At 62.7% G+C, this 27091-nt stretch overlaps 1 protein-coding gene across 1 annotated transcript in view; it reads left to right on the forward strand.

The window, feature by feature from the left end:
- The window catches only part of Crispld2 (cysteine rich secretory protein LCCL domain containing 2), a 48175-nt gene extending 33391 nt beyond the window's left edge, over window positions 1-14784 (forward strand). Inside the window, exons 13-15 of the mRNA XM_026411422.2 lie at window positions 2040-2115; window positions 5449-5582; window positions 12671-14784. Of these exons, the coding sequence (XP_026267207.2) occupies window positions 2040-2115; window positions 5449-5582; window positions 12671-12725 (265 nt within the window). The 3' untranslated portion in view covers window positions 12726-14784. The remainder of the gene's footprint in view (window positions 1-2039; window positions 2116-5448; window positions 5583-12670) is intronic.
- The last annotated feature ends 12307 nt before the right edge of the window (window positions 14785-27091 follow it).

The following is a 27091-nucleotide window of genomic DNA, read 5'->3' on the forward strand; positions in this document are numbered from 1 at the left end:
CCGGGGTGACCACTGTGGGGGGGCGGGGGCTCGGGGCTCAGGCCCTTCTCTGGGGCTGGCATCTGGCTTGTCTACACGGGGTTGAGGAAGACGCCAGGCGGTTGTGCCCGGAATGGGTGATGTCATGGTCCTCCAGGCCTGGCCCTTGGCAGCCGCTCTCTGTGGGGATGCTGCTAAGCTTCCTGTCCAGGCCACCAAAAGCCCTGGATCCTTGCTAGGGTGCCCTAGACAGGGACGTGGAAGTGTCCCCTCAAGGTGGCACTGACTTGGGAGGGAATCCTGTTCCTGGGTAAATGACCATCTCCCTCGAGCGCCACTTGCCATTGTCTCTTAGGTCAGTGCGGAAGCCCTGGAAGCTGCTGTCCTCTGTCCCCTTTGGTTATCTTAGCGCTCTTTGCTCTTGGCCTGGTCTAGTTTGGGCAGACTATTCTAGAGGTAGAAGTAGCTTTTTTTTTTTTTTTGCATTTTTAGAAATCTGTCCTCTGGTCACACCTGACAGTAGTGTACTTTGACATGTTTGTAAAGACGGGGAGTCCCTCTTATTCTGGTTAGGACCCCAGTCTAGAAGTAGCTTTTTAAAAATGACTTTTATTATGGGCCTCAGTGAAACTGGCCAGTGTAAGTTGACCACCTGGTGTGTCTGAGGGATGTGTGGGGCACAGCCACCAGCACGAGGTGAGGGATGCAGCGCCCTCCAGCGCCCACCCACACCCATGTCCACACTGTGCTGGGGCCAGGCCTCTGGCTCCCCAGGCCCCCTTCTGAGATGCCCCTAAGATGCCTGTGAGTAGACTTAGTGGAATATTAAAGAGAAGCAGAAGGAAATAGTTTCAGAAAAATACGAACACAAACAAGATCTTGGTAGAGTGAGAGGATCTAAAACGTGGGTTTCTGACCTGCCGTTCCAGGAGGAGTGGGAGAAGAGAGAGAAGTATCAGTCCGTCTACAGCCAAGAATAAAAAAATAAAAGATAAAAGAGAGACAGAGATGGTGACTTTAAAATGATTTAAAAAGAGACCTAAATAGCCCCGGTGCCCAGGGCTGGTTGTGATGTGGTCCCAGCTCTCTTGGGGACAGGCTGTGTGACCTTGCCAAGTAGCTCCCCTCTCTGTGGAGTGGGCCAGAGCTGGGTGGTCCCGTCCAGGAACCTGCAGACCTCGCTGCAGACCTCGGCCCCGGGACTGGCCCAGATGCTGGTGTCCAGCTGACGTTTCAGGGGGCAAAGCTGCTTCACCCAAACACAAATACAAAGAGCAGCGGCATCCAGGTCACCAGCTGACTCAGTGGCTCTAAACTCAGAGACCGAGTGGGACTCATTTTCTTTTTTCCAAATCCCCACTCTCTCCCTGCCTGCCCCTTCCCTGCTTCCTCCAGACCCGTGCTGGTCCCCTGCCTGGCCTTCTTCCCTTCAGGGACCCTGCCACCTTGGGGCCAGGTGGCTCCTGGACGCCATCTTGGTTTCTTGGTCGCTGGGCTCCAGCCTGTGGCAGACTGTTCTGGATGGACACTAAGACCTCTTCCTCAGTCAGGCTCCTGCTGTGGCTGGCTGGAAGCTCTGGGACCCCCGGGAGTCCCGCCCTCCGACCCCTGTCAGGAGTTGGCCTGTGGCAACTGACCCCGCTGCCTGGCTCACCCTGTGACCCACTGAGGTGGGGGCCTCTGCCTCCGTCCCCCAGCAGCGAAGTGGCCTTGGAAAAGGTCTGTGGATGGTCATCCGCACCCACTGTAGGAGCTGGCAACACCCAAGCCTGGGACGACCCCACGGCCCACGGCCCACGGCCCTCGCTCATCTCTCTAGCTCCCTCGTCTGGACGTGCCCTTCTGCCTGGGGTTTTGAAGAGCTGCCTGCGGCCTCTGAGGAGGGCAGGAACACCTTCCCCCGCTGCCCTGGGAGAGGCCTTGTCTTTCTTAAAGAGCAAGATGGCGGGCGGCTTCCTTGCACTCCCCAACTGGAGTCTGGAAATGCAAACAAAGAGCAAGCTCGGGGGGTTCCACCTTCTGCTGATGGTTCCCTTCCACAAACGCCGCTTCTTTTCCAGAGTCCGCTGTCCTGCGCGCTGTAGGGACGAGCCGTCCTACTGGGCCCCCGTGGTTGGCAGCAACGTCTACGCAGATGTGAGTACTCTGGCCTCCTCTGTGGCCTCTGGGGACCTGCTGTGATCTCAGGGTCCCAGGCCTGGACCCAGGACCTGGCAGCTCACTCCAGAGCCCGTAGGGAAATCTGGACTGTCACTTCTCTGAGCACCGTCCCATCTCTGCATCCACGGAGGTGTCCCCACCGCGTCCTGATGCGTGGAAGGGCATGCAGGCCTCACCTCACCCAGGCGGGTGTCAGGGTTTCTGGCCTCATGTGGCCCCTGTCCCCAACGTCACGTGCTCTCTCCACCCTCGCTGCCTTTCCTTCTGGCTCTGCACACGCTTGGCTCAGAGTGCGCAGGAGAAGACACACGACCCCCCACTGCCCATGGGGACCCCTGTTCCTGCACCGGAGGCTCCTTGCGGCCTCTCTCCTGACTCCAACAAGGAGGCTGTGCCCTGACTTCTCTCAGTGAATCCTCCAGAGCTTGGCTGCCCCCGGTGCCCAGGGCTGGTTGTGACGTGGTCCCAGCCCTCTTGGGGACAGGCTGTGTGACCTTGCCAAGTAGCTCCCCTCTCTGTGGAGTGGGCCAGAGCTGGGTGGTCCCGTCCAGGAACCTCCAGACCTCGGCCCCGGGACTGGCCCAGATGCTGGTGTCCAGCTGACGTCCCTCGGTGCTCCCTGATGTTTTTGTGGGCACCCCCCCCATCTTTGCCTCCATCTGCCTTCAATTGTCCCCGATTCCTGTCAGCGTGAAGTCACTCAGCTCCGTGGGGTCAAGGCGACCTTCATGACTAAGCTTTTCTTCCTCCTCGTTTCTCTTTCCTCTTTAAATCAGCTTTTTTCCTTCTCGAAAGCTAAGACCGAGTTCTAAAAGTCAGGTTTCCTGGGAGGGAGCGAGTTCCTGTGGCAATTGTGAAACCAAGTGCTTGGACCCAGCTCTGGTTCGGAGGCGGTGAGGGCCGGGCTGCGTGGCCGGGGCGCCCCCGCGGGAGAGGCGCTGGGTTCCGTCCCCAGCAGTCAGGGAAACTCAGTGAATCAGTAAGAAACAAGTAAATCAACGTCGGTGTCCATCTACCACTAAAAGTATTTTAAAAAGAGAGAGAGATGGTGATTTAAGATGATTTAAAGTGGATGGATGGGCAGAGCTGGTCCCCGTCACCAGCCGGCTCCGTGGGCTTAAACTCATCTATACCGAATGGGACAACGCAGTTCCTGTGTGGTGACAGAGTGCAGTGACGAGATGGAATCTACACAGCAGACAACAAACAGCTAAATGTGTGCAGCAAGACGAGGGAGAGATGCCCGGCCGGCGGGCGGCCGTGAGGTGCAGCTGCTTTGTGTCCAACACCTGCGGCCTTAGGCCCCTTAAAACACCCTGCACAGGTGTCCTCGTCCCCATTCTACAGAGGGGGAAACAGCTCAGGTCACCTTCCCCAGGTGACAGTGAGCACGTGGCCCAGGCTGCTCCACCCGCTGAGCTCACGGCACCCGGTCACGCGGGGGACGGGCGTGTGGCTGGAACCCGAGTGTCCCCTGGAACTGACGTGTCCCCTCGGGTTGGAGCTCTGACACTCAGGCCCCTACGGGGCCGGTCCCGTGATGGCTTGGCTTGTTGGAGGCATGATAAATGGAGGGGCTCAGAGTCTTAACGGAAAGAAAGTCGGGCGGAAAGAAGGACGGGAGGCAGAGGTGGGGGAGCGGCCTCGGTGGCGGAGCCTCGATTCTGGCCTCAGTTTCTAGGTCACGCTGGGTTCTGGGAAATGATGGCTTCTGGAAACATCTGTTTAGCTAAGAGATTTATTTTGGGAGCGCCAGCCCCAGCCCTGCCAGGGCCTCGCAGTGCCCACACTCCTGCCCGTTCCCCTGAAGCGCTGCCCCTGGCCTTGGGTCGAGCTGCGGCAGAGGTGTCCGGGCGTGGCCCAGCGAGTGGACCCTGGGTCCAGGCCGAGCGGCCAGCCTGGCAGACGCTCCCCGGGGTGGGATGCGGGCGAGGCTTCCTGGACCTCCGTTTCCCTGGGTCCTCCCTGCCCGCTGCCTGGGAAGTGCCCCCTGACTGCCTCAGAGCCCTGGGCGCTGCTCGGACAGGTCCCCGGCCCCCTGCAGCCACTCGCCTCGGGGGCCGGGGAGGGGGGCGGGCAGAGACTCGTTGCTAAGGTGTCCCAGGTGGCGTGGCTGCTGCTGGCTGGGGACCACATCCGAGGGTCCCTGAGGCAGATTCCCACCCTGGAGCCTTGGGTGGCCCTGTGGGGTGGTCCTGGACTTTGGGTCCTGTGTCTGTCTCACTAGTGCCACCTCAGGAGACACCTGCCTTCAGCCCTGGTCTTCCGTGTCACGTGGCCACCCTGTGGAGGGGAATATGGTCTCTGGCTCTGCCGTTTGCCAGCCGAGTGACTTGGGCCTGGCCTTCAGCCCCTGGCCCTGGGGCTGCCTGTCCATCAGGAAGGACCCGTGATGATAAGAGCTGCCCTGGGGCCCCCGGCTCACTGTGCCGGGGCTGGAGACCCCAGGGCAGGCCCCTCCGCAGGTGCCCCCAGGGCTTCCATGCTGGCCTGCCCCCTGGAGGGAAGAGGCTCTGGGTGGACGCAGGTCACTGGGCGCTCAGCTGTGGCGAGGGGGCCAGGGGGTCGTGGGGAGGTAGTGAGTGTTCAGGTGCTGTGTGTGCCAGGCCCGGGGGAGGGAGCGGAGCCTGTCTCTCTGCAGATGCCCGGAGAGGGGGAGGCTGGTGGCAGGAAGACGGGCAGGAAGGGACCTCTGCCCACATCCCTGCAGGCCGGTCTCGGGTCTCCGCCGGTCTGGGCTGCTGCTCAGTGGCTGGCCCCTGAGGGCAGATCCGCCAGGAGCGTGAGCCCTGAGCTGTGGCCTTGCCTGCTTTCAAAGGCCACCTCCACCCACACTCGGCTGGAGCCTGCTGGGCCTCCTGGGGGCTCTGAGCAGATGTCCCGGGCCTCCCTGAGGACAGTTCAGAACGGCCTCCACCCACCATGAGTCTCAGCCTCTGGGGCTGAGGAGCTCTGGCTCCTGGACCCACTCTGCCACCCCCAGCTCCTGAGGCGGGGTCTTCGTTTGCTCCCTGCTGACCCCCTGCCCTCCCCATGCTGGGGATGGCACCTGGCCCATCCAGGCTCAGAAAGCCACTTGCTGAACACTGAGGCAGAGTGTGCCCTTTCCTGTTGTTTTGTGGCCCTGGGGTCAGCCCTGGCCTTGCTGCGCCAAGTCCCCGCCTGTCACTCAGGTGAGCGGATGAGGCCGGGTCTCTCCGCAGAGACCCCGAGGGGCCGGGCTGCGCAGGGTACCCCCTGCCACATCAGCCCCGCCGACAGGCGCTCGACCCGCCACCTCGGCCCTGACCCTCTGCCCTGTACTTGCAGAAGTCCAGCATCTGCAGGACAGCCGTGCACGCCGGCGTCATCGGGGACGAGAGCGGCGGGTACGTGGACGTGATGCCTGTGGACCAGAAGAAGGCCTACGCGGGCTCGCTCAGGAACGGGGTGCAGTCTGAGAGGTAGGGGCCCGTGCCAGGGGCCATCTTGCAGCAGCGCGTGGGCGGAGGCGCCAACTCCACAGGGCAGCAGGCCGAGCCGGGCCCCTGCCCCTTCCCTTCATCTTCCAGGAGCTATCTTTCCGTTCCCAGCTGGGTTCTTGCAGAGTATCTAGAATCTGTAGAAACATCAGATAAGCCCTGATCGCCACTGTCCCCAGGGCCACTGTGGGAACTGGGCGCGCCGTGTGCGTCTTAGACGGGGTCAGCGGGTGGTCACGTCACAGTCACGGAAACCTACACACGACTCGGTCACGTCGGGTTTTATAAGCTCGAGTGACGCCCTTTGTGCCCCGACCTGGCCCTGCTGGTCACCAGCTCTGAGCCAGCCACCTGATTTCTCTGGGCCTCGGTGTCCCCACCTGTGAGGTGGGATCCTGGCCGTCCTGACCGCCTCTGTTGGCTGGACCCCTTGAGCCGGGGCCTGTCGGGGGCCGGAGGTGAGACGGGCTCGGGAACCAGCGTTGTGAATTTCCGCCCGTGGGTGCAGGCGGTGACTGTCGCCAGCCCGGGTCGCCGGGTCCACGGCTCCGCCTCCCGGCCCGGCTGGGGCGAAGCCTAATGAAGGGAAATTCCACCGAGCCAGCGGGAGGGAAACGCGGCAGCTGATTAGGTGGAATTTCCTGGCCACGCTGGAAACAAGTCCCCTGACGCCCGTTTGCAGAGTGCTTGGTGTCCCAGTTAGAGCACACAGCCTTCCTGAGTCGGGGTGGCTGGGCTGGTTCCCTCTGCCCTGTGACCTGCGCACATGGCGGCTCCTCCCTCTGGGCTGCGAGGCCCGTGGTCCCAGAGAGCTGAGGCCCCCCACCAGGGCACAGCCCAGGGTCTCTGCTGGTCTCCAGGTCCCTCCCAGGAGGGGCCCGAGGCTGCCACAGGACGAGCTTGAGGCACCCCGCAGTCTCCCCCGTGGGCCCTGCCGCCCCTTCCCCGCCCGCGTCCTCTGTCCTGGGCCGGAACCGTGGCTGTTCATGCCTGGCTTTCCCGTGCCCCGTGTGCTCGCCCGACAAGGGAGAGAGAGGGTGCTGTCCCCACAGGGGGCAATGCTGTGGGTCTCCAGGGGTCCGCAGGCCACCCACCTCACATCAGCGGGGAACTTGTCACAGAGCACGTTCCCGATGACCTGCCTGGAGGTGGCCCGGCAGGCTGCCCATTCGGGGTGTGGAGTGCAGGAGGGGACCTTGTGCCTGGCCTGTAGTCAGCAGGCTCACAGCCCCGTCCCCACGGGTTCCACGTCCACCAATCCTGCCAGCCACGGGGCAGAAATGTTCCTACTGACCATGGGCGGACTCTTCCCTGGTGTTTCCTCTGAGCAGTGCCGGGCCGCGGCCATTTCTGTACCCATGGAGGTGGTGGACACCTGGACGTCATGTGAGGGACTGAGCAACTCGGGTCAGGGTGTCCGCAGAGGTCCTGGAGCAGTCACCCACCAATGCCAGGAAGGGCGGGGTCTGATGGTCCCCCAGGGCTCCTCCACCGCCTGGCGCGGCCACCGCGTGTCCCAGCTGCTCAGGAGGCTGAGGGAGGAGGATCTTGAGCTCCAGGCCAGCGGGCAGCTTAGTGAGACCCCGTCTCAAAATAAACCATCTTTTTGGAAAGGGAGAGCTGGGCTATGGCTCCGAGAAGACCCTCCTGGGTTCAAGCTCGGTACTGCGAAAAAAAAGGTCATCCATTTACGTCCTGGAGCACCCGCAGCTACCAGGACTGACCCAAGGAACCCAGAGCCCAGGAGGACAAGCGCACGCGCCACGTGTGCCAGGCCACAGGCATGTGCCACCCAGTGGCACTGGGGGCCCTGCTCTGCTCTTTGTCAGTGGGGTCCCCTTGAGCAGGTCTCCCTGAGCCTGGTCCTCACCTGAGAATCGGAGGGGACGTGATGGCTCAGAGACAGTGTGCGGCAGAACCTGGGACCTGAGGGTGGTCAACCCTAGAGAGGCCACGGTGCTCTCCATAGGGGTCAGCGGCTCCTCATCAGACGTGGCCTTCAAGAATTCTCTCATGGGATAAAGCAACTTCCAAATGCTCCCCGGTCCCTCTCGCATCTGCCCTGGTAGCACCCGCTCACCTGTGCAAGTGGCCTCCTCCCGGGCAGCCCTGACCATGTCCCAGGTACCCGGGCTCCAGCTGGGAGCCCTTCAGCCAGATCTCTGCCCTCGTGCGGCTTGTGTCTTGTGGGGGACGGGCAATATAGAAGTCAAAACCCCTGTCACCAGGCCCAGGGTCACCGTCAGGGAGGGGTGCTGGAGAGCTGAGATCCCAACAGGGTTCAGCCTACTGTCTAGGGTCCTTGGTGACAAGGCCCCAGTGGAGGGTCTGCAGAGATGCCCCCGTGGCCATGCCTGTCCTCCCTGTGTAGATGGAGCCCCGGCCCCCTGACCTGCAGCCCATCCCCACCTGGGAACATGGGAAGCTATTTTGGAGCCAGAGGGTGGCTTTGTCCCCAATGGCTGCTGAGACCCTGTCAGGATCTCACAAGGTCCCAAGGGAGATGTGCGCATAGGATGTACTGTGACCGCTGTGTGACAAATGGCATTTTAAATGACCCTTCAGTCGGCACCCAAACCCAGGTGCTCCGGGGAGGAACTCAGCTCCCAGGCGAGGCTGCTGGCTCGGGGCGGCTCTGCTTTCACAATGGCCTTCTTGAGAAGAGGGTTTCCGGCGAGTTGTGACAGGCAGCTGAGGGGAACCCCCTTCTCTCCTACCCAGGGCCGGGGGCAGGAACAAGGGGGTTGGGGGGCCGTGACTCTGGACCCTGCTCGGCCCTGGCTCCCGGGAGAAGCTGGCCTTCCCGATGCACATCACCCAGGGCTTTCCTTAGACCAGGACCATTTTTAAAGACAGATTTCATAGGAGATGGGGAAACGCACCAACAGTGACGGCGTCCTTGGTCACGCGGTCTTTAAAAACCTAACCAGTGTGCCCAGGTGTATGGGCTGGGCTTTGTCTGACTAGTGAGCCCCTCTGTGCCCGGGGGACATAACAGGGAACAGAAGGGACAGAAGTGCCTGTCTTCAAAGGGCTGGTGTCCACTGTGCAGGGCCAGCAGATGTGAACCGTGAGCCACACACTGGATTCTAAAGTTTCTGGTGACCCTGTGGGAGGTGACAGAGAGAAGAGCGCGGGTACATTTTAGTTACTCCATCTGTCCGTCACCTTCTCGTACTGATACGTAACCAGTAGAAAAGTCACCAGCAAGAAACCTGCATCTTGGGGCTGGGGACATAGCTCAGTGCTTGCCTCGCAAGGCCCTGGTTCAGTCCCCAGCACCTCCATAAAAACAGAAAGAGACCTGCATCTTCTGTTCAGATGTCGGAGACCTGGTCCGTGCCCACCTCGTAACGCAGACCTGCCGCTTAGTCCAGCGGCCACCCATGACCGGCGGACAGCCTGGCTCTGGGCATCTCAAAGGTTGGGCGACTCAAATCTATTTCTAGGAATTTGAGAAGCAAAAGCCACCGAGCCACTATTTCCAGGGCTGATGGGCCCACGGCTTCGGTGCCAGGCAGGGCCAGGCTGGGGCCCTGCCTCCCTCCTGCACATCTGATCCCCAGGGCCCTGTGGGCGTGGCTGCCACTGTCCACATCTTATTACAAAGGAAAGGGAAGCCGGGGCAGGTGGTTGGTGGTGCACACCGAACCCCAGGGGCTCAGGAGGCTGAGGCAGGAGGATCGCGAGTTCAAAGCCAGCCTCAGCAACCAGCGAGGGGCTAAGGCAGTCAGTGAGACCCCGTCTCTAAATAAAATTCAAATAGGGCTGGGATGTGGCTCAGTGGTCCAGTGCCCCTGAGTTCAATCCCCGGTACCCACATCCCCAAAAAAAGAAAGAAAAGGGGAGAAAAGTGGTTAAGCAACTTGCCCCAGGTCAGCCAGCAAGGGCGGAGCTGGGCCTGACCTAGGCCACCCAGGGCTCCCGGGCTCTTACCCAGCATGCCCTGCTCCCTCCCTCCACTCAGACCCTCCCCAGGAGGAGCCAGGTGCACTGGATGCTGCTGCAGGTGCCTCTGTCTTTAAAAATGCTTGTCGTAGGGTTGGGCTGCAGCTCCGTGGCGGAGCACTAGCCTGGCATGAGTGAGGCGCTGGGTCCCATCCTCAGCACCACGTGAGATAAACAAATAAGATAAAGCCATTCCGTCCATTTACAACTACAGAAAGTTTTTTGTTGTAAAGGAAATGTGTGCTGTTATTTAAACAGGCAGAGAACAGAAACCCAGGGTCCCTGAAGGCCCCGCAGTGCCCTGTCCGACGACGGCCCATTTACAGCTTGCCCCGAGCGTTTGGAGCAGTGCACACATAGAAACCAAGCAGAGCTGGGGGGAGGCACCTGGTGCTGAACTTCCTTCCTCCAAACCGCCTGCACGTCAGTGCGAGCTGGGAGGCTGGCAGACCTGGGCCTGGGGCTTCAGGGTCATTCGTGGGTGCCGGCCATGTGCGGGCTTGTCCTCCCCTGGACAGCACAGGCCCAGGGACGTGGGACTCTGGCTCTTGGCTGCTGAGCACCTGCTACATGCCAGTCGCTGTCCCGCGACTGGAGAGCTGGCTCTGCTCACGTCCGAGGAGGGAGCACCTTCGGGAACTGTTCACAGACAGGAAACTGGGGCTCCGAGACAGGGAGCACCAGGCCCCGCCAGCGGGGTGGCGCCTGTCCCGCCGACTTGCTGTCCCCTCAGCAGAGGTCCGAGGCTCTCAGAGACGAGGCTGGGATCCCTTACAGGAAGGAAGAGTCCACTGCTCACCACGGCGTGCGGACGGAGGCACGTGACTGTGCCTATAGACATGTCTGGCTGATCCTGAAGAATGAGAGGGACTTTGCCCTCTGGGAAGCCAGGTGTGCCCCTCCTGCTATCCTTTTGACACTGGCCCTAGGCAGCGGCCACCTCCAGGACACTCCTGACCCGTCCTTCACAGGCTGTGCCACTCTGTGCCTGCTGTCCTCCTCTCATGTCGTGGTCCCCGGTGGCCAGCTCTTGCCTGGTTAGGGTCCAGAACGCTGGGGGCAGGAAGCCAGTGTCCAGGCTGCTCTCTCACAGGCCCCTGGTGTCCACCCCTGGCCCTGGCCTTCACGACCCTCATCCTCCTCCCCCGCCACTCCTGAGCGGGACTGACAGCCCACACCCAGCACAGCCACCGTGACCGTGTGACGTTTTGCTCACACACAAGACTTGTTCCAGGAAGGGGTCACGCCCTTGAGTGGCCGCTGAGAGCGAAGGTGGCTTTCCGAGCCCGGTGCACTGTCCTGCGGTCTCTCGGTGACACAGCGACCCGTGCACAAACCACTCTGGGTGTCCTTGCTCACCGACGTGGTGACGTGGTGGTTGGTCTCTCTTTGTTGTGATGAACAAACCGGAAAGAACATCTTTGCACAAGCGCGAGCACTTCCTGCGCTCTCCTGGCAGACTTCCCACCAGCAGAGTGACCACGGCCACCAAGCACCTCCTGATGTCACGGGCACCTCTGCAGCGTGACCGCTCCTCAGTGGCTTTCCACTGCATGGGAACGAAGCCCACCCCTGCCACATGAGGTCCCAGCTGCCCCTGCCCACGTCTTGGGCTGCCCGGTCTCTGCTCTTCCAGCTGGCCCTCCCTTTACTCTGGGAACACACTGAACCATTCCTGCCCCTGGACCTTTGCATCTGCTGTCATCCAATTCTGGGCCCCCTCAACTCCTGTATGAGCTTGTGGCTAGATCCCCTGGTCACGTGGCTCTAAACCCCAACGTCACTGTCCGGGGAAGCTTCCTCCTGAAGTGGCCCTGCTCCCTGAGCTGATCGGTGCCGTTTGCCCCCAGGGTCACCTCTCTCTGGAACTGTTTCTTACCTGTGTTTACTGCTTTTCTCCCCTCGCCAGACTGTGGGCTCCGTGAAGCAAGAACCCGACAGTCCTGTGGACCCCACTCCCGCAGCACTGAGCTCAGCACCTGGCCCGTAGTGGGTTCTCAGTCAACGCTGGTGAATGGTGCCAAGTTGCTGAGTGCAGAGCGGGTTGAAGGAATTTTAACTCCTGTGTCAAAAGCTGTTGGTGGCTCCCAAGAAAGTCGTTCAGTCTCCTCACGTGAAAAGGGGCTGTGGCCGTTTCCCTTCCCCCAGACATGCCGGGCGGGCGCTGGAAGGCAGCCCCAGACATCGGGGTGGCGGACTTGGCGGTCAGGCTGCCGGGGTGTGATTTACCAGACCAGCAAGCCGTCACGCGGGCGGCCTTCCCGGAGCCTCACAGGAGTGGGCCTGAACTGCGGGCCCAGGGCAGGAGGGGACCGGCCTTGCGCAGACAGCCACACTGCCCCCTACTCCTCCTCCAGGGTGGACAGGCATCTAACGGGGAGCCAGGTGGGTCCAGGCCAGGTGTCCGGCCCTGGGCTGGCAGCCGCTCATCTGGACGGCGCCTGCGTGGCCCCTCGTCAGGGTGGTTCAGGCTGACCAGAGCCGCCTGTGCCCACGACTCCCGGCCCACGAGTCGGAGGACCTGACCCTGGCAGTTCTCCCCGCGGGGTCCACCTGCAGGTCAGAGGAGTACACGACCCTGTTAGGCTTTGGAGACTGGTGACTCGCGCCCCGCACAGCACCTTAGACTTCCATAAGCTGGTGAGGAGGTCGGGCTGGCTGCAGGGCGCCACTCTGCCGTGTGACCTTGGCCTGGCCACAGGGTTTCTTGGTGCCTGGGTGTCCTCCTTGGAGGACAGCCTACCCAGGGGAAGGAGGTGCACTAGGTTGAGGCCCTGGCGGGAGCCTGTTTAGAGCCTGTGCCTTCTCCTACTGTCCTAAGAGCCTGTCCTTCGGGTGGCCGTGATCTGGTGGAAGGTGTGGCAGACACCGATCGGGGTCCTGGGGTGCGTCCCGCCCAGCAGGCTGGGCCACCAGGATCCCGAGTTGGGCTGAAGCACTTCCAGCCCTGACCTAGATTCGGGCTGGGCTCATCTGCACAGGAAGTGGGGCCTGCCAGGTCCTGACTCATCCGGGCCGCGGGGGTGTCCCTCGTCACTCGTCCCCCTGGGGGGCTGCTCTGCGGAGCCCCTGGCTCTCCTGTCCGCCCGCCCCCTCAGTGACCCCTCTCCCTTCTCTTTCAGCCTGAGCTCGCCCGGGGACGGGAAGGCCTTCCGGATCTTTGCCGTCAGGCAGTGACCGCTCACCACCGGGACACGGGCGTCTGCAGCAGGGCTTCGCGGTTTTCCTTTGGTTTTGACTTTGTCGTCTGGGGTCGGGTGGGGTGGGGGTGCCGAGAGTCGGGGAGCTTCTGTGGATGGCCCTGGCCAGGGTGACGTGGGCCCCCTCCTCTGGAGCCAGGCCTCCCGGGCTGTCTGCTCAGCACTCAGGCCTGGGCCTCCGCTGGGGCCTCTCCCCCTCCAGGGGTCAGTGCCAAGCTGCTCTGGCCACGGTGCCTTTGTGGGTGGAGGGGAGGACCCTGAGCTCTAGACAGACAGAGGGTCCAGGGCTGGAGACGGAGGTGGGGGCGTGGGGCGGTCGGGGAGCAGGCGCAGGGAGTCTGGGAAACGGGGTGTAAAGTAGTTATTTAAAAATAAAAAAGCACAGTCCGTCCCTGACCTGGAGGAAGGTGGGCTTAGTGTTTGCTGGTCAGACAAGTGTGCTGGGCAGGCGGGAGCCTGTGGCTGGCCCTGGAGGCACCCGCGGCCCGAAGTCCTGGGGGCTGAGAGCTCAGCAGTGCTGGCGCCTGAGACCTCGGGGCCCAGAGGTCTGTGTCCCCGCTGCCTCCTCCCTGTGGCCCGTCTGTTTTCCGCTGTGACCTTTGGTCTCGTTGAGGACTGATGACCAGGACCCTCCCCTCCCCTCTGCCCGGCCTCCACCGCCCCTGGCTGGCCTCGGGGCTCTCTCTGGCAGGCAGTCCCGCGGGGCCACTTCTCTGAACTCCAGGCTGGGCACCACTTCTTAAATGACCGTGCGACAGGCCGGCCCCCATCTTCACTGACCTATTAAAAAATAGGTCAGCAGGGGAGGAACGGATTCCTGGGCACCTTCCTCACCGGGGTTAGCGGCTCTGCTTGTGGCCACGACCCCACCCGGCCGTGGACAGCAGAGGGACGGCAGGGCCCGGAGGTGCCTCCTTTCCAGTTTCTGTGGGGCGCGTCCTGCCAGAGGTCCCCAGGCTCCCGGGGGTGTGGGGCGCGGGCGTCCATCACTTGTAAAAGGTCTTCCTCAACCAGGCCGGCAGCCCTCGGAGAAACGAAATCCCCTTCTCAGCAGAAGGTGAAATCCCAGCCCTGGCAGCAGGCCGGCCGGCCGGCGCCTCACTTTTGTGAGCTCTGGTTGCAAATTTGACTCCGCTCTCCATCAAAATAGGTCCTAGGCAAAATGACGGGCAGAAAGTTTAAAAATAAAATCCCTCTGCCTGGGGACCCCGGGCGCCTCTCCTGTTTCCTAATTAATGCGGAGACTGAAGGTTAAGGATCAGGACGCCCTCGGGGGTCTGTAAGAGCAGTCGGACCGTGGCGGACGCGCGGCACCTGGCCCGTGTCTCCCTCTGCCCTTGTGGGTGCCAACCCTTCCACCCCACATGGCGCAGGGAGGGGGCTGTCAGCCTGTTGGGTAGAAGTCTAGATCCCACCTGGCACCTGGGGACCTGGCGATGCAAGGTGTGCCCTGCCCGCTGGCTGCGGCGGGGTCACCGCTGCAGGACAGTCGGATCGCTGGCTGGGTCTTGGACCCTCCCGGGGGACCCGGTGGTTGGCTTCTGGGGTGTCCCTCCCGGGAGTGGAGGCTTCCAGTGTGATGGGCCCCACAGCCCTGGGCCCCCTCCTGCCTCCTGGGCCACACCTGGCCGTCTTCTTCCCCAGGACCATTTGAAACTGGAACCATTTCCTTCCCCAGAAAATGGGAATAATACACAAAGGAAAAGCCCCTGTGGTCGGGGACCACCTCTACCTGCGGTCAGCAGTGCCCAGTGCCTTCCGCACAGCCGTGCCCGGGAGACGGTGCCCAGCCAGGGCATCGCTGGGCCTCCTGCCCCACCAACGTCTGCACTGGCTTCAGACTCTCGCCCCCTGTGCTCCGGGGGCAGCGGGCCCCCTATTATCTGTAGGCTCACGCAGCCCGCAGTTGACGTGTGTGCTTTTTTCTATGAAAAACGATGTATTTTACTACTTCCTGTGTACAAAAGTTCATTGTGAATGTCTTCTGTGCTTTGCATGAACACGGGCCACGGTGTTGTTGCTGTTATTTCAATAAAAACTGGTTTGATTTCTAAGTCGCCTGTGTCCCACTTTAGGGACGAGTCTGATCAATACGCGTCCACGACCCCTTGCAGCCCTCCGCGGTCCAGGTGCGCCAGTTCCTGGGGGCTGTGCCCAGCTGCTCTTCTGTCCCCGAGCCCGGCTGAGACCCCTCTGGACTGCGGTTTGCCAAAGTGCAGACTGGGCAGGGCCTGCGGCTGCCTCCCGGAGGCTCCAGAGGTGCCGGTGCTGCAGCCCCAGGTCCCAGGGGACGGGCTCAAGTTCCTGTGGTCTCCACCTCACCACGTCCCACTGCCTGGGGGGACTTGAGCTCACAGTTCATCTTCACCGTCCTGGAGGCCCAAGGTCATGGTGTCGCCAGGCCTGGGTTCGCAGGTGGCCACCTTCTCTGTCCTCCATGGCCTTTCCTCAGTGCACACGCCCGGGGTCCCCCTCTCTTTGCCCACCCTGTGACCCATGTAACCTTAACTGCTCCTTAAAGGCCCAGTCCAGATGCAGTCACCTTGGGGGCCGGGGCTCCCTAGGGGACATTTGGAGAGAACATGATCGGCTCATGACAGAGACCTTCTTCACAGCCCAGAGACGGCCCCTGCCTGCCTCCTGCCTCTGGGAGGGGCGTCCTGCCCCAGGACCCCAGGACCTTCAGCCCTGAGCACTGTGCAGGTGTCCCAGGAGGAGGTGACAGAATTCCTCTTTTTTTTTTTTTTTTTTTTTTTTTTTTTAAAGAGAGAGTGAGAGAGGAGAGAGAGAGAGAGAGAGAGAGAGAGAATTTTCAATATTTATTCCTCAGCTCTCGGCAGACACAACATCCCTGTTGGTATGTGGTGCTGAGGATCGAACCCGGGCCGCACGCAAGCCAGGCGAGCGCGCTACCGCTGAGCCACATCCCCAGCCCGACAGAATTCCTCTTAGGGCTGAGTGCCACTGCACCTGGGTGACACCCACCAGCAGAGGGCCCTCCAAGGTGACTGAGGGACAGGGAGCCAGGACTGGGCGTCCCTGGTCACCTCTGCCTCTGACCAGCAGGGGTGCCTTTGGTGAGAGCTCCTCCTGGGGTGGAGGGTCCCTGCAGGAGGGCGAGAGGCGCTGAGCCACGTGTGCAAGGCCCGGCACTGGGTCCCGCTGTTCTCAGTGGCCAGAAGCCCAGGCTGCAGAGGACGGTCGGCTCAGCCCTGCAGAGGTCTCCTGTGGCCCCGGGCAGCCTCCCTGGGCCTGGCCACAGGTGCAGATTCTCAGGCGCCATGGCGGCGTCCCTCTAGGGACCAGCCCCCACACCCTCAGAGGCTGCAGAGGGCTCCAGACCCGGCCCTTCCTGGATGGTGGTTGGGTTTTGAATGTCTGCCCTCCCTCTCCTGCCCCAAGCCTGCCCTGGACTGCCTCGGGGCTTCAGAAGTCTCAGGCTCTTAAAAACACATTTGGTGGCCAAGGGCCTGGGTTGTGAAATATCAGTGACATTCCTCTTCCCTTCATCGCGGCCAAGTGGACTGGCAGCGTCCTCGCCCAAACCAGCTCATGGCCCTCATGCCCAGCCCATCTCCAGGGGCACCGCACCTCGCTGGCACCTTCTGGCCTGCCTTCAGCCCACCACATCAGGGAGAGCCAAACTCTGAAGGACATCCCCCACCCCCTGTCACCAGCCCCAGCCTGACTCAGGAAAGCAGGAAAAGGAGTTCACCTATGCCAGGTGCCACCACCTGGCACTGAGCGTGACATCTCACGTCTTTTGGTGACTTGCTGTTTCCCGAAGGCAAATTCAAGTGTGTGTCAAAGTGGCAGTCCGGAGCGCACTGTCGGCAGGTGACAGACAGCAGCCACCGTGGGGTCGGGGCAGTGCCAGCCTCCAGGCTCCGCCCCACGCTGCGCCTCCGACCAGTCAGGAAGGGGCACCTGGTGAGGGGCCAGAGGCAGCTGCTGAACTCCGTCCCTCTCTGCGCTCCAGGATTCCCCTTGGGTCCATTTTCTAATTCTCCATAACATTTCCAATTTCTTAAAACGACCTCTTTGGAAGATGCCTCCCGGCGCCTCAGTATAGGGCCCGACAGCTGATTCTGCCTCTGGGTCCTCCGGGGTCTGGTGGCCCTTTCTCTTGAGCAGTGGCAGCAAACTTCTTAAGAACCCCACTAATAACCAGCTCAGGCCCCTCCCCACCATGACGTCGCTGTGGAGCGCGAGGCCGCGGCTGGGTGCAGGTGATGCTCGGGGCCTCTGGGACGCGGCGAGTCTGCGTTTGAGACTCGCTGTGGTTCTGCTTCAGCAGGACACTGAGTGGGCTGGGTCCAAGCCCTAAATCCTGTTCCATGGCAGTGGCCGCTGCTTCGGCCCCTATGCTATCTGTCACCTGGCCAGACCATGTGGAGCCCACCTGCCATCCAGCCCAGGGGGCAGCCAGGGCTGTGGGCAGGGCTGGCCCACCGGAGCCTCGGTTTCTAAGTGTCCATCAGTTTTGCACCACTGTGACAAAGGACCTGAGATAACCCACTCATGAAGACGAACAGTTCATTTTGGCTCAGGTTTTTGGAGGTTTCAGGCCACGTGGGCTGGTCCCGTTGCTAGGGCCCGTGGTGAGGCAGAATGCCATGTTGGAAGGACATAGAAGGCGGAGGGGAAGGGCTAGGGCCCCGGGGATGGCCGGGCTCCCTTCCCCAGGCCCCACCTGCTGAAGTCCCCACTACCTGAGTGGAACCTCGGCTGGGGATGAGCCCCCACAGGTAGGCCATGACCTCTCCTTCCGCAGCCTCACTGCTGTGACCCGGTCCTTGGGACCACGGGCTCTGACGGACACTTAGCCAAGCCCCTGTGGCACCAACTGGGGACTCAGGGTGTCGCCCCTTCTCTCGGGGTTGACACCCCTGTTTCTGCCTGCCGAGTTGCTCTCAGGGACCGTAGGTGGCTGCCTTTTCCGTCTCGAGCAGAGGCTGGTCTGACGGAGGCCACTTGGCCATCACTGGACGCAGAACCCCCGAGGCTACAACTTTGGGGAAAACGCAGAGCCACGGTTTTCTAAAAGTCTCGGCCAGTAATTTGCACTGGCCCCTGTGGTCAGAGCCGCCCCTCGGCTGCTCCTAGCTGCAAGGGAGCTTGGGAGGGGGGAGCGAGTGTCCCTGCCAGGGGACACGGCTCCCACGGAGGGGCTCAAGGTGAGGAAGGGCCCTGGGTGGGCCCAGGGTGGTTTAACCGAGAACCTATGGCAGGGTCTCAATTCTCAGGGCTACTGGGACAAGTGACCATGAATCTGGTGGCCTGAGACATCAGGAAGTATCCTCTCACTGTTCTGGAGGCCAGGGGTCCAAAACCAAGGTGGGGTGGGGGTGTCCACCCTGGGGCTCTGGGGAGGCCCCTCCTGCCTCTTCGACCTCTGCTCCCGTCTCCGCCGGGCCCTCTGTCCCTGGCCGCTGTCCTTTCCCTTCTTATCAGGACACATCGTTGGAGTTGGGACTGACCGCCCTAAATCCCAGGATCATCTCACCCCAAGAACCTTAACCAGTCACATGGCCAAGACCCTGCTTCCAGAATGAGGTCACATTCTAGGCTCCAGGAGGACATCACGTGTGGGACACGTTCCCGCCCAAGGAGAGAGGCGCGCACGTCCCTGGGGCCAGCAGTGGCCTGGCCTGGCCGTCCTCCTCCTGGGCCCGCGGGTCCTCTCTCTGGGCTGGCACACCCTGGGGCCTGGGCCTGTTCCAGCCCTCGCTCCCTTCCCAGCCCCCCGAGGTCTGAAACCCCGAAATCTTCCTCATAGTTATTCCTCCTCGGAGGCCCAGAGAGGACCCCGGAGACGCCGCCCTGGGCAGACCCTCCCTCCTCTGTTGAGGTCTCCGGCCCTCGGACGGGTGGCCAGCCTGTGTCCAGTGGGCCCCGGTTTCCTCACTACTAAGTGGGGGCGACCCTAGCAGCCACGTGGGAGGGAGCCGTGCCGTCAGACCAGGTGACACAGTTGTGGGGCCGCAGGTCACCTGCCATTGTCACCCGTCCTACCACGTGGTGACATGGGCCCCCGGCTTTGTGCTCACTCACGGTCTCCTGGGCAAGGACAGAGGTGCTTGTGACCTTTGAGCCCCCTGCAGACACTCTGTTTGTTCCCTAACTGTCCCACCTGACGTGACTTCCGAGTTTCAAGGACAGCCATGGGTCCCCACGCGCCCTTCCGATTCCCCAGAGATGAGCTTTGCATCCCACCCTTGGTCACAATCTCCCTTCCGTGTCTGTGACTGGCAGAGCCTGGAGACCTTTGTCCTTGTCCTTGGGTGTGTGCTCCTGGGGAGAGGAGCTCCTCGCACTGAGGGGACAACTCAGAGCCCCTGCTGGGGCGCAGGCCTGGCTCGGTGCCACCCCCATCCCCCAATGTCCTCATGGCAGGGGAGACCTCGAGCCGTGCCACAGGCCATTCCACGTCCCTCTGAGGTCCCCGAATCTGGAGTGAGCGCATCCCCCTTTCTGCTGTTGACATTCTTTCTAGATTAATGGCAGATGCTGGCAGAGTGGCCTCCTCGGGTTGTCCAAAGTTCTTCATGATGAGAGTCAGATGAGGGGACGCTGTGTCCTTCTCCTGCGTCAGATGGGGAGGCCCCGCTGGTGTCCGGCCACGCGGCTAAGGAGGCCCAGATGCCGCCATCGTCTTGAGGAGAGCCTCGCTGAGCCTGGCAGGCGCCCTGCTCCCCGTAAGACCTCCGCCCGCCGCTTTGATCCTCTCTGAATCTTGCCAGAAGGAAGCACCTCGTGCCAGCTGCCAGGACAGAGCGCGGATCCCCGGCTCCTCTGTGCTCGCTAGTGGCATGGCGCTGCAGGGAGCTCACCTGCCCCCAGTGTACGCGTGGGCACACCCACACTCGTGGGCACAGGCGGACGCAGATGTGAAGGCAGGACCCTGTGCACCCTCGCGGCCTGGCATCGGCTCCGCCTTCTCCTTTGCTCAGGGGGCCACCCTTTACCCTGGATTGTCCCAGGCTGCACACGGGGACCCATCCACTGGCTTCAGGTGCTGCCGACAGGGTCCCATGCTTTCTGGGCACTTTCTGGCCTGCTGTCAGAGTGAGGTGCCCCTGGCCGTCCTGGCCAGCCCTGGAGTCAGCCGTCCCCCCGAGGAGCCCCCGCCCTTACTGGGGGGTCTTCCCACTCTAGAGGGGACGGTGGAGGAGCCGCGGCAGGAGGAAGGGGGCGGAGTCTCCAGAGCAGCAGGCAGGGACCGTCTGTCCTGGCCCCTCCAGGCCTGAGAATGGGGGAGCAGAAGCCTCAAACCAGATGCCCGAGGTCAGGGGCCCAGTTCCAGATCAGAGCCTGCCGTGCAGACACCTGGAGGACCTGACGCTCGCCCTGCCCCGGCAGCCAGGGCACCGTGGGACGTGCCCGTGCCTTGACTCACCAGGAAGCGGGGCTTGGACTCCTCTGGGGACCACGGGGTGGGTGACCTCTGGCGTGGTGGACAGGCAGGCCAGAGCCGGAAAGTGAAATCCCAGCCGTGAGCTATCGCAGGACACACGCTGGTCCTGAGGACTCCCACCTCCACCTGCCCCTGAGGTGAGGGACCGACTGGCCAGGCCAGCTCCCTCCCAGGGATGCCTTGGCCGGCTTGGTGATGTGGCCCTGGGTGGCCTTCTGAGGCAGAGCCTCCCCCCCTCCTCCTGCTCCCCCCGAACCTGCAGGGGATGAGCTCCGAGTGGTGGGGGCAGTCACCTGTGCCACCTGTCACTGCTGGGGGGAGGAGGCCCGAGAGAGGAGGGTCCACTGCCACCTCCAGCCAGCAGCCAGGGGATACCTGGGCCTGCGAGGTGGGCGCTGTGTGACAGCCTGCCTGGGTCCCAACACCCGGGAGCCGCCTGGAGCTGCCAAGGGGAGGGCCAGAGGTCCTGAAGGGGTGTCCACCGGAGAGGGCCGGGGTGGGAACCCTCCCAGGGCCAACCCCCACAGGTGACAGCCCAAGCCCAGCGTCTCCCTGCCTTGCTGGGTGCTATAGAGACACTGCTCCACCCCCACTGTCCACCCTCCCACCCACCCACTGTCCACCGTCCACTGACTGCCTGTCCTCCTTCCTCTCCGTCCTTTCCCCGGCCCCCTCTCCTCCGACAGGTGACAAACATGGTGCAGCTGGATTGTGGTTGGGAGGCCTTATCTGCAGGGTGGTGGGGCTCGGCCGGCAGAGCCCTGCAGGGCACAGGAAGTCCTGAGTCCACCTGTCAGGTGAGAACTGAGTCATTGCCAAGACCCTGGCCAAGCCTCCATGGACCTAGCCCCGCTTTGTGGATGGGGGTCATCCTGGGACACAGGCCTGGCTTGCACGGCTGCCCTGACCCACAGCAAGCGTCAGACTGCACCCAGCCCCACCCGGACCACTGGCTGTGGCCAGTGCTGGGATGCCCAGTCTGGGGAGACGGGACCCCTGCCCTCCCTCTGCCCACCACGCATCCTCCGCCCGCCAGAGCCACCCAGAGCCTTGCAGACCTGCAGGTAGGGACCAGCCACCCTGGGCCCCAGACTGGAACCCTGGTCACCCCCAGGAGCCTCCGCGGCCCACGGTTGGCCACTTTGTTAGGCGGCCAGTGCTGGGTGGAGCGGCAGCGCTGAGGCAGACACGTGCCCCGTCCAGTAGCCAGGGCCAGGCCTCTCCGCGGGGCCTGCGCCTCCCCTCAGGCCAGTGGGCTCTTCTCCTTCCTGTTGTTTTGCCGAAGGCCAGAGGAGCAGGCCCACCACCTGTGGCCAGGGAGAGCAGAGCCGGATCCTGCCCGGAGGGACACCCAGGGCAGCAGGAGGACCGGGAGGTCGGCAGAGATGGCCGGCTCCAGTGACCCCACACCCAGGGCCTCACCCCGCGTGGCCCTTCCTGTGAGTCCTGCAGGCGCCCAGGGACTCGGTGACCTGACCCAAACTGTGGTCAAGGGCAGGGAGTCCCAGGCTGCCAGTTCCCGGGCTGCTCTGTGGCCTCAGCTCACCTCGCCAGCTGCCTTTCTGAATGGCCCCAGGCGGCCCTTCCTGGCTGGGCCGAGGCATGGACACTCCCATCTCCCATCTCCAGGGAGGAGTGGGCGGCCACTGCAGGTGGGATGCGGGCAGCCTCTGGGCTTCCACCCAGGAGCAAGGACTTCAGATGGCCTGAGGTTTCAGCAGCACCAGAGACCAGAGGCCACCGAGGAGCCTTCCCCGAATCCCTGCACCCAGGGCCTGACCCCCAGCCAAGTGGCCGTGCCCCAGCACCTGGGCTGGCAGATGCCACAGCCCTACGGGGGCAGAGATGAGTCATCTAGGGGCCATATGGCCCAGATTCCAACCGAGGCTGGGACAGAGACAGTGACGAGTCCCGGGGTGAATTGTGACCGGCCCTGACAGCTCACGGGTGCCACAGCCCTCAGTCCTCCCTGGCAAGTGCGGTGGCTGAGCTCGGGGACACAGTCCTTCCTGCAGGCCCCGATTCCCACTCTCGGGGTACAGGGAGCACCTGAGAGCCACGGTGGCAGTCGGCAGGCTGCCCAGAGGGGTCGGTCACCCCGGAGCAGGAGGCTCGGTGGGGCCCCATGGGAGGGACTGGGGTCAGAGGAGGCTGCAGTCCTGATGGGGGACACAGGGACTTCGGGGAGAGGAAACTGGACGGACGGTAACTCTAGTTGGGGAGGGAGCTAGGAGTAAAATTCTTTGTCATATTAGGTTTTGAAAAGATATGGAGTGTCATCACCATGTGAAAGCATCTTTGTTCTAAAATGTACAGAAAACTTGGTCCCTCGTAGAGAAAATAAGATACAATGTAGAGAAGAAAGGAAATTCACTGAATTTAAGAGAGGTTCTCTGGGAACATAGGATCGTCTTCTCTTTTACTCTATTGCTTAGATTTTCATTAATGTTCAATTGAGAATATAGTTAAGGAAACCACACTTGGGAAAAAAGCTCAAGGAAAACTCATGCATCCCCTTGTGGAGAGGGTTTTCGGGATTTGGACCCTTGACTTGACGTCCTCATGGCCACAGTGACTGCCTCCAGCCTTGGCCCTCGCCGTGGGACCCTCTCTGAAGGAGACATATTGCTGCATTTATCCAATCTAGGTCCGTGCCTCGGGTTCTGAATTCCCACGGCTCATTGTAGATTCCTTTTTGAGTTCGACAGAATCTTTTCTCCCAAGAAAACCTGCCAACCAGACCACAGCGTGTGCCATGGGAGACGTTCTCCTTCAGATATGGCAGGGTGGACAGAGGAACCAGCCCCAGCCATGACGGTGGCCCCTGGGTCACTGTCCCTGAGCAGTCAGGCTTCACGGGTGGGGAGGGGGGCCTACAATCACTGCCCTCCGCCTGCAGGCAAGGGAGCAGGCACAGGGCTTTCCAGTGACTTCCGGGGCCTGCTGGCCATGGGAGGTTGGCCAGGACTGCACCCAGCTCTGAGGTTTCCCCGCCCAGTACCTGTCCATCCAGCCAGGGTTCAGCCCGCCGCCCAGGGGGCACGGGGCACCACTAAGTGTCTGGGCCACCTTGGGGACGCGGGTTCCCTCAGCCTGAGGCTGGCAGGGGCTGGGTGGCTGGGTGCCCCGGGCACCCGTGTGCAGTGGCTGTCACCGCCCACACTGTCTGACCGCCAGCCGCTCACCCTGGAGCCTGCAGCAGACCCCCAGCAGGGCGAAGCCCACGGATGGGCTGCCCCGGGTTCTGCCCCCTGCCGGTCTGTTTGCCCCTCTGGCTGACCCCTCTCTGCCCCGTCCATTCCCGTGCACGCATGTCCATCCACACATGTCCGAGCCCCCGCCAGGTGCCCAGTGCCCGGCCAAGCACCTTGAAGACGCGACAGGATCCGGGCTGCTGGGCCGGCCTGCCCCGCCCTGCCAGCTGTGCATCGCTCAGTCGGATCTTGGCCCCTGACCCTCCATCGTCCAACTCCCTTGGAGCCAGTTACGTAAGTGTTCCCCGAGGCCCGAGAACTTCCACATGGCCCTGCAGCCCAGCCCGCCAGCTGCTCCCGGGACGTCAGCCACAGCCACTTCCCCTGGACGCAGAGCAGCTGTGCAGACGTCAGGAAGAGCCAGTGTGCCCAGTACCCGCGTTGACCCAGCAGCAGCCCCTGGGTCCCCGTGACCCTGGACACCTGGGCCCACAGCACACACTGCCACCCAGCCCCCACACAGGTGGCCTCCCCTTCCCTTGAACAGTGGTTCTGTCCTCCCTTCCCTCCCGGACACGTCCCTGTGCCCAGGCCACCCTCCAGCACGTCCAGGGCCTTGTGCGGCTCCAGACCTCCGGCGGCCCCATCAGGAACCCGCGTCCTGCCTGCTCGCGCAGGGGCCACCCACAGAGTCCAAGCTCGGGCCCAGGAGCGGCCGGGAGACTTTGTTTTGCTGTTGGATGCAGGAGTTCAGCTCGTCCTTGGAGAAAGGCCGGCGCTGGTGGCCTGTGCTCCTGTAGGTGATGTGGTCCCCGCAGAATGTCTCCATGTCTGCGGGTGTCCGTGACCCAGTGAGGGAGGCGGAGGCTGGGAGAGGCGCAGACGTTGGTGCCACGTCTCAGCCTCTGTGGCCGCCGTGACATCACGACCAGCAGGGGCTTCAGACACAGAAAGGGATCCCCGTTCTGAGGCTCCGGGAAGGTCCCTCCTTCCTCTCTCAGCTGTGGCGGCTCCAGCGGGCCTTGGCTGGTGGCCTCGGGCTCCATCCCTGTCTTCTCGTTACGTCTCCTGTTTTCTCCTCTCTGTCCCTTGTAGGGGCACTTGTCATTAGATGTCAGCCCTGTCCCTCCAGGATGATCTCAAGATCCTTAAATTGGTCACACAAAGGCGGTCACCCGAGGTCTCAGGGCTTACATGTGGACATGTCTTTGGCAGATGGACCTACTACGTGTCGTGTGATGTGAGGAACGTGATGAGGAACGTGGATGTCCACCCTAAAGTCCGTCCGCCCTAAAGTCCATCCACCCAAGGATGACGCCTCGGGCTGGGCAGGCCTGTCTCCCAAGCAGGCAGCTTTGCACCTCGGCCAAGCACAGCTGCCCATCAGCAGGTCCTTCCGCCGGGGTCTGCCTGAGGCCGCCCGCCTGGCTCCCTGGACTCTCGCCCAGGCTTCTGCTCTGGTTCCTGCTGCCAGGCCAGCCTGGCCTCTGGCATCTGACTGGACTCACTCTGTCCCTGGGAGCCATCTTGACCCTGGCCATAAGTGGCATGGATGGCGGGGACCCCGAACCCCTCTTCGGCTCTTGCTCTCCTGATCCAGGCTGTGGAGCGCCTTGGCCGTGGCCATCTCCGTGCTCGCTGCCCAGGGATGGAGCAGCACCTCTCAGCCACGGGCACCCCCACCCCTCGTCTGCAGGAGGAGGATGGGGACTGACCCGGGGCCTGCAGAAGTGTCCAGGGAGACGCCTGGTCACCCAGCCCCTGGTGGGGTTCAAGTCAGAGCTGGGGGCTCCCCAGGCAGAAGGCTCACGGCACAGCCCTCCCCTCAGGCAGGGGTCCAGCCCTGGGCGCAGCCCTGGGCAGTGCTTGGGGCGGCTCAGGCAGACTGGGTCAGCAGGGCTGTCAGGAGGACCCCTCTTCTGTCCCTGTACGCGAGGCCCAAAGGCAAGCGCAGAACCTTCCCGTCCAAGGACGTGAGCGTCACTCCCCCAGGGGAAGAGAACCCAGGACTGAGCTCATTCCTACTGAGGCACAGGTGGCCCAGAGTGGGTCCCCTCCTGGGAGAGCAGACATGGGTCCCCTGGCCCTGGGGTCCTGGAGGAGGGCCCCTTTATGTCCTCAAAAGAGAGCTTCCCTCCACTAGGGGGCAGCAGAGCACTGGGGACGGCCGAGGACTGGGGGGCCACCATAATGTGAACAGACCCCCACCCAAGCAGGGCCTTCCTCCCTCCATCAGCCCTGCCCCGTCCACTCCCTGGACACGCGCAGGTGGGGGACACAGAGGCACTACACCTGTTATCCCTCTCTCCAAGGCCCTGTGTCAGTGCACACGAGCTGAAGGAACACGCGCCAGCCACGGCAAGAGCCCAGGACAGGCGTCCCACCAAGCCAGGGTCACGTCCCAGGAGGGGTCGGAGAGCAACGCTGGGACAGTGTCCATTCTCCAAAATGAGCACAGTGTGCTCCAGCAGAAGCTCCAGGTCCTCCTCGGGCTGTCCTGGTCACCAGGACAGAGTCCTTGGGAGAGGTCGGCTGTCAGCCCTGTGCGCCTGAGAAATGTGACCGAAAGCTCCGTCCCTGTCCCCAGTACCAATTTAAACATGAGGACACGGTTTTGAGAAAAAGGAAAAAGAAGTTTTATTGCTTTGTTCTCAGAGGAGAAACACCGGGGACCCCCATCCCAAAGGCTGCGACCCTCTCCCTCGGGAGGCACAGGGAGGGCTGCTTTAGAGGAACTTTAGGGTCACGTTCCAGGCGTGCTCTGGGAGGGCCCCGGGCCCCTGTCCACGTCCAGACCCTCGCAGGCCTCTCCTTCCCGTGGGTGTGCTCAGGGCAGTGAGCTGGGGCCATGAGGGCTGCCCTCACAAGGCCAGGGACCCCCTTACAGTCAGAACAGCTCAAGTAGCACCCCACCTGGGCCCCTGCGGGAAGCCACCAGGGCACACTTTGAGCTGGCCAGCTGCCAGGGGGCAGCTCACGTTTAAACAATCTGCTCTAAAACCCACGCTCCCCGAGACCCTCCAGACCGATTTCGTTGTTGACGGGGACACAGGGCTGCCCGAGAACGTTCTAGTTGTCACCCCCAAGCAAGAACATTCAGCTGAGCCCCTGAGCCGGAGGTCACCTCAGGTCAGGCTCTGCGCTGACCCCACTGCCGTGGCCAGGCCCCCAGCTGGGGTTTGCAGGAGGCAGGTGGTCTGTAGACAGCGCGGGGCCCTCGAGGGAGGCGAAGCCGGTCAGGTCCAAGGCAGGGGTCGGGCGCTGGCCACTTACCACGACAGCAGCTCCAGGCCCAGAGAGCCGGACCCTGCTGCGGGCAGCACCAGGGAGGGCTGCCTCGAGGCCCACCTGGCTGCCTCTTCAGGAGGCTGTGATCCTGTCCTGCTCCAGACGCTTGGGGGTGGGGACAGGCCACGGCCCCTCCAGAGGGAACGGCCCCCCTGCCCTGGTGAGTCGCCAGGGAGCAGGCAGGGCTCCCAGAGGAGGCTGCTGGGTGGCCCCCTCCCACCTTGTCACGTCCCTCGCCATCAGGATGACCCTCAGGCCCCACACCCAGTGCTGGTGGCCTCTGCAGACTCATGGCTCCACCCTGCCACCCACCTCCCTGTCCCTCTGGGCCTTTGCCCGGGTCAGGAGACCAAGCTCCCAGGTGCCAGCTCTGTGCCCTCAGAAAGTCCCTCCCTCCAGGGCTCAGTGTCCCTGTAGTGGAGGGGGCCATCCTGGGGCGGCTGG

The sequence above is a fragment of the Urocitellus parryii genome, chromosome 15 (assembly GCF_045843805.1).
Source record: "Urocitellus parryii isolate mUroPar1 chromosome 15, mUroPar1.hap1, whole genome shotgun sequence".
Taxonomy (NCBI): domain Eukaryota; kingdom Metazoa; phylum Chordata; class Mammalia; order Rodentia; family Sciuridae; genus Urocitellus; species Urocitellus parryii.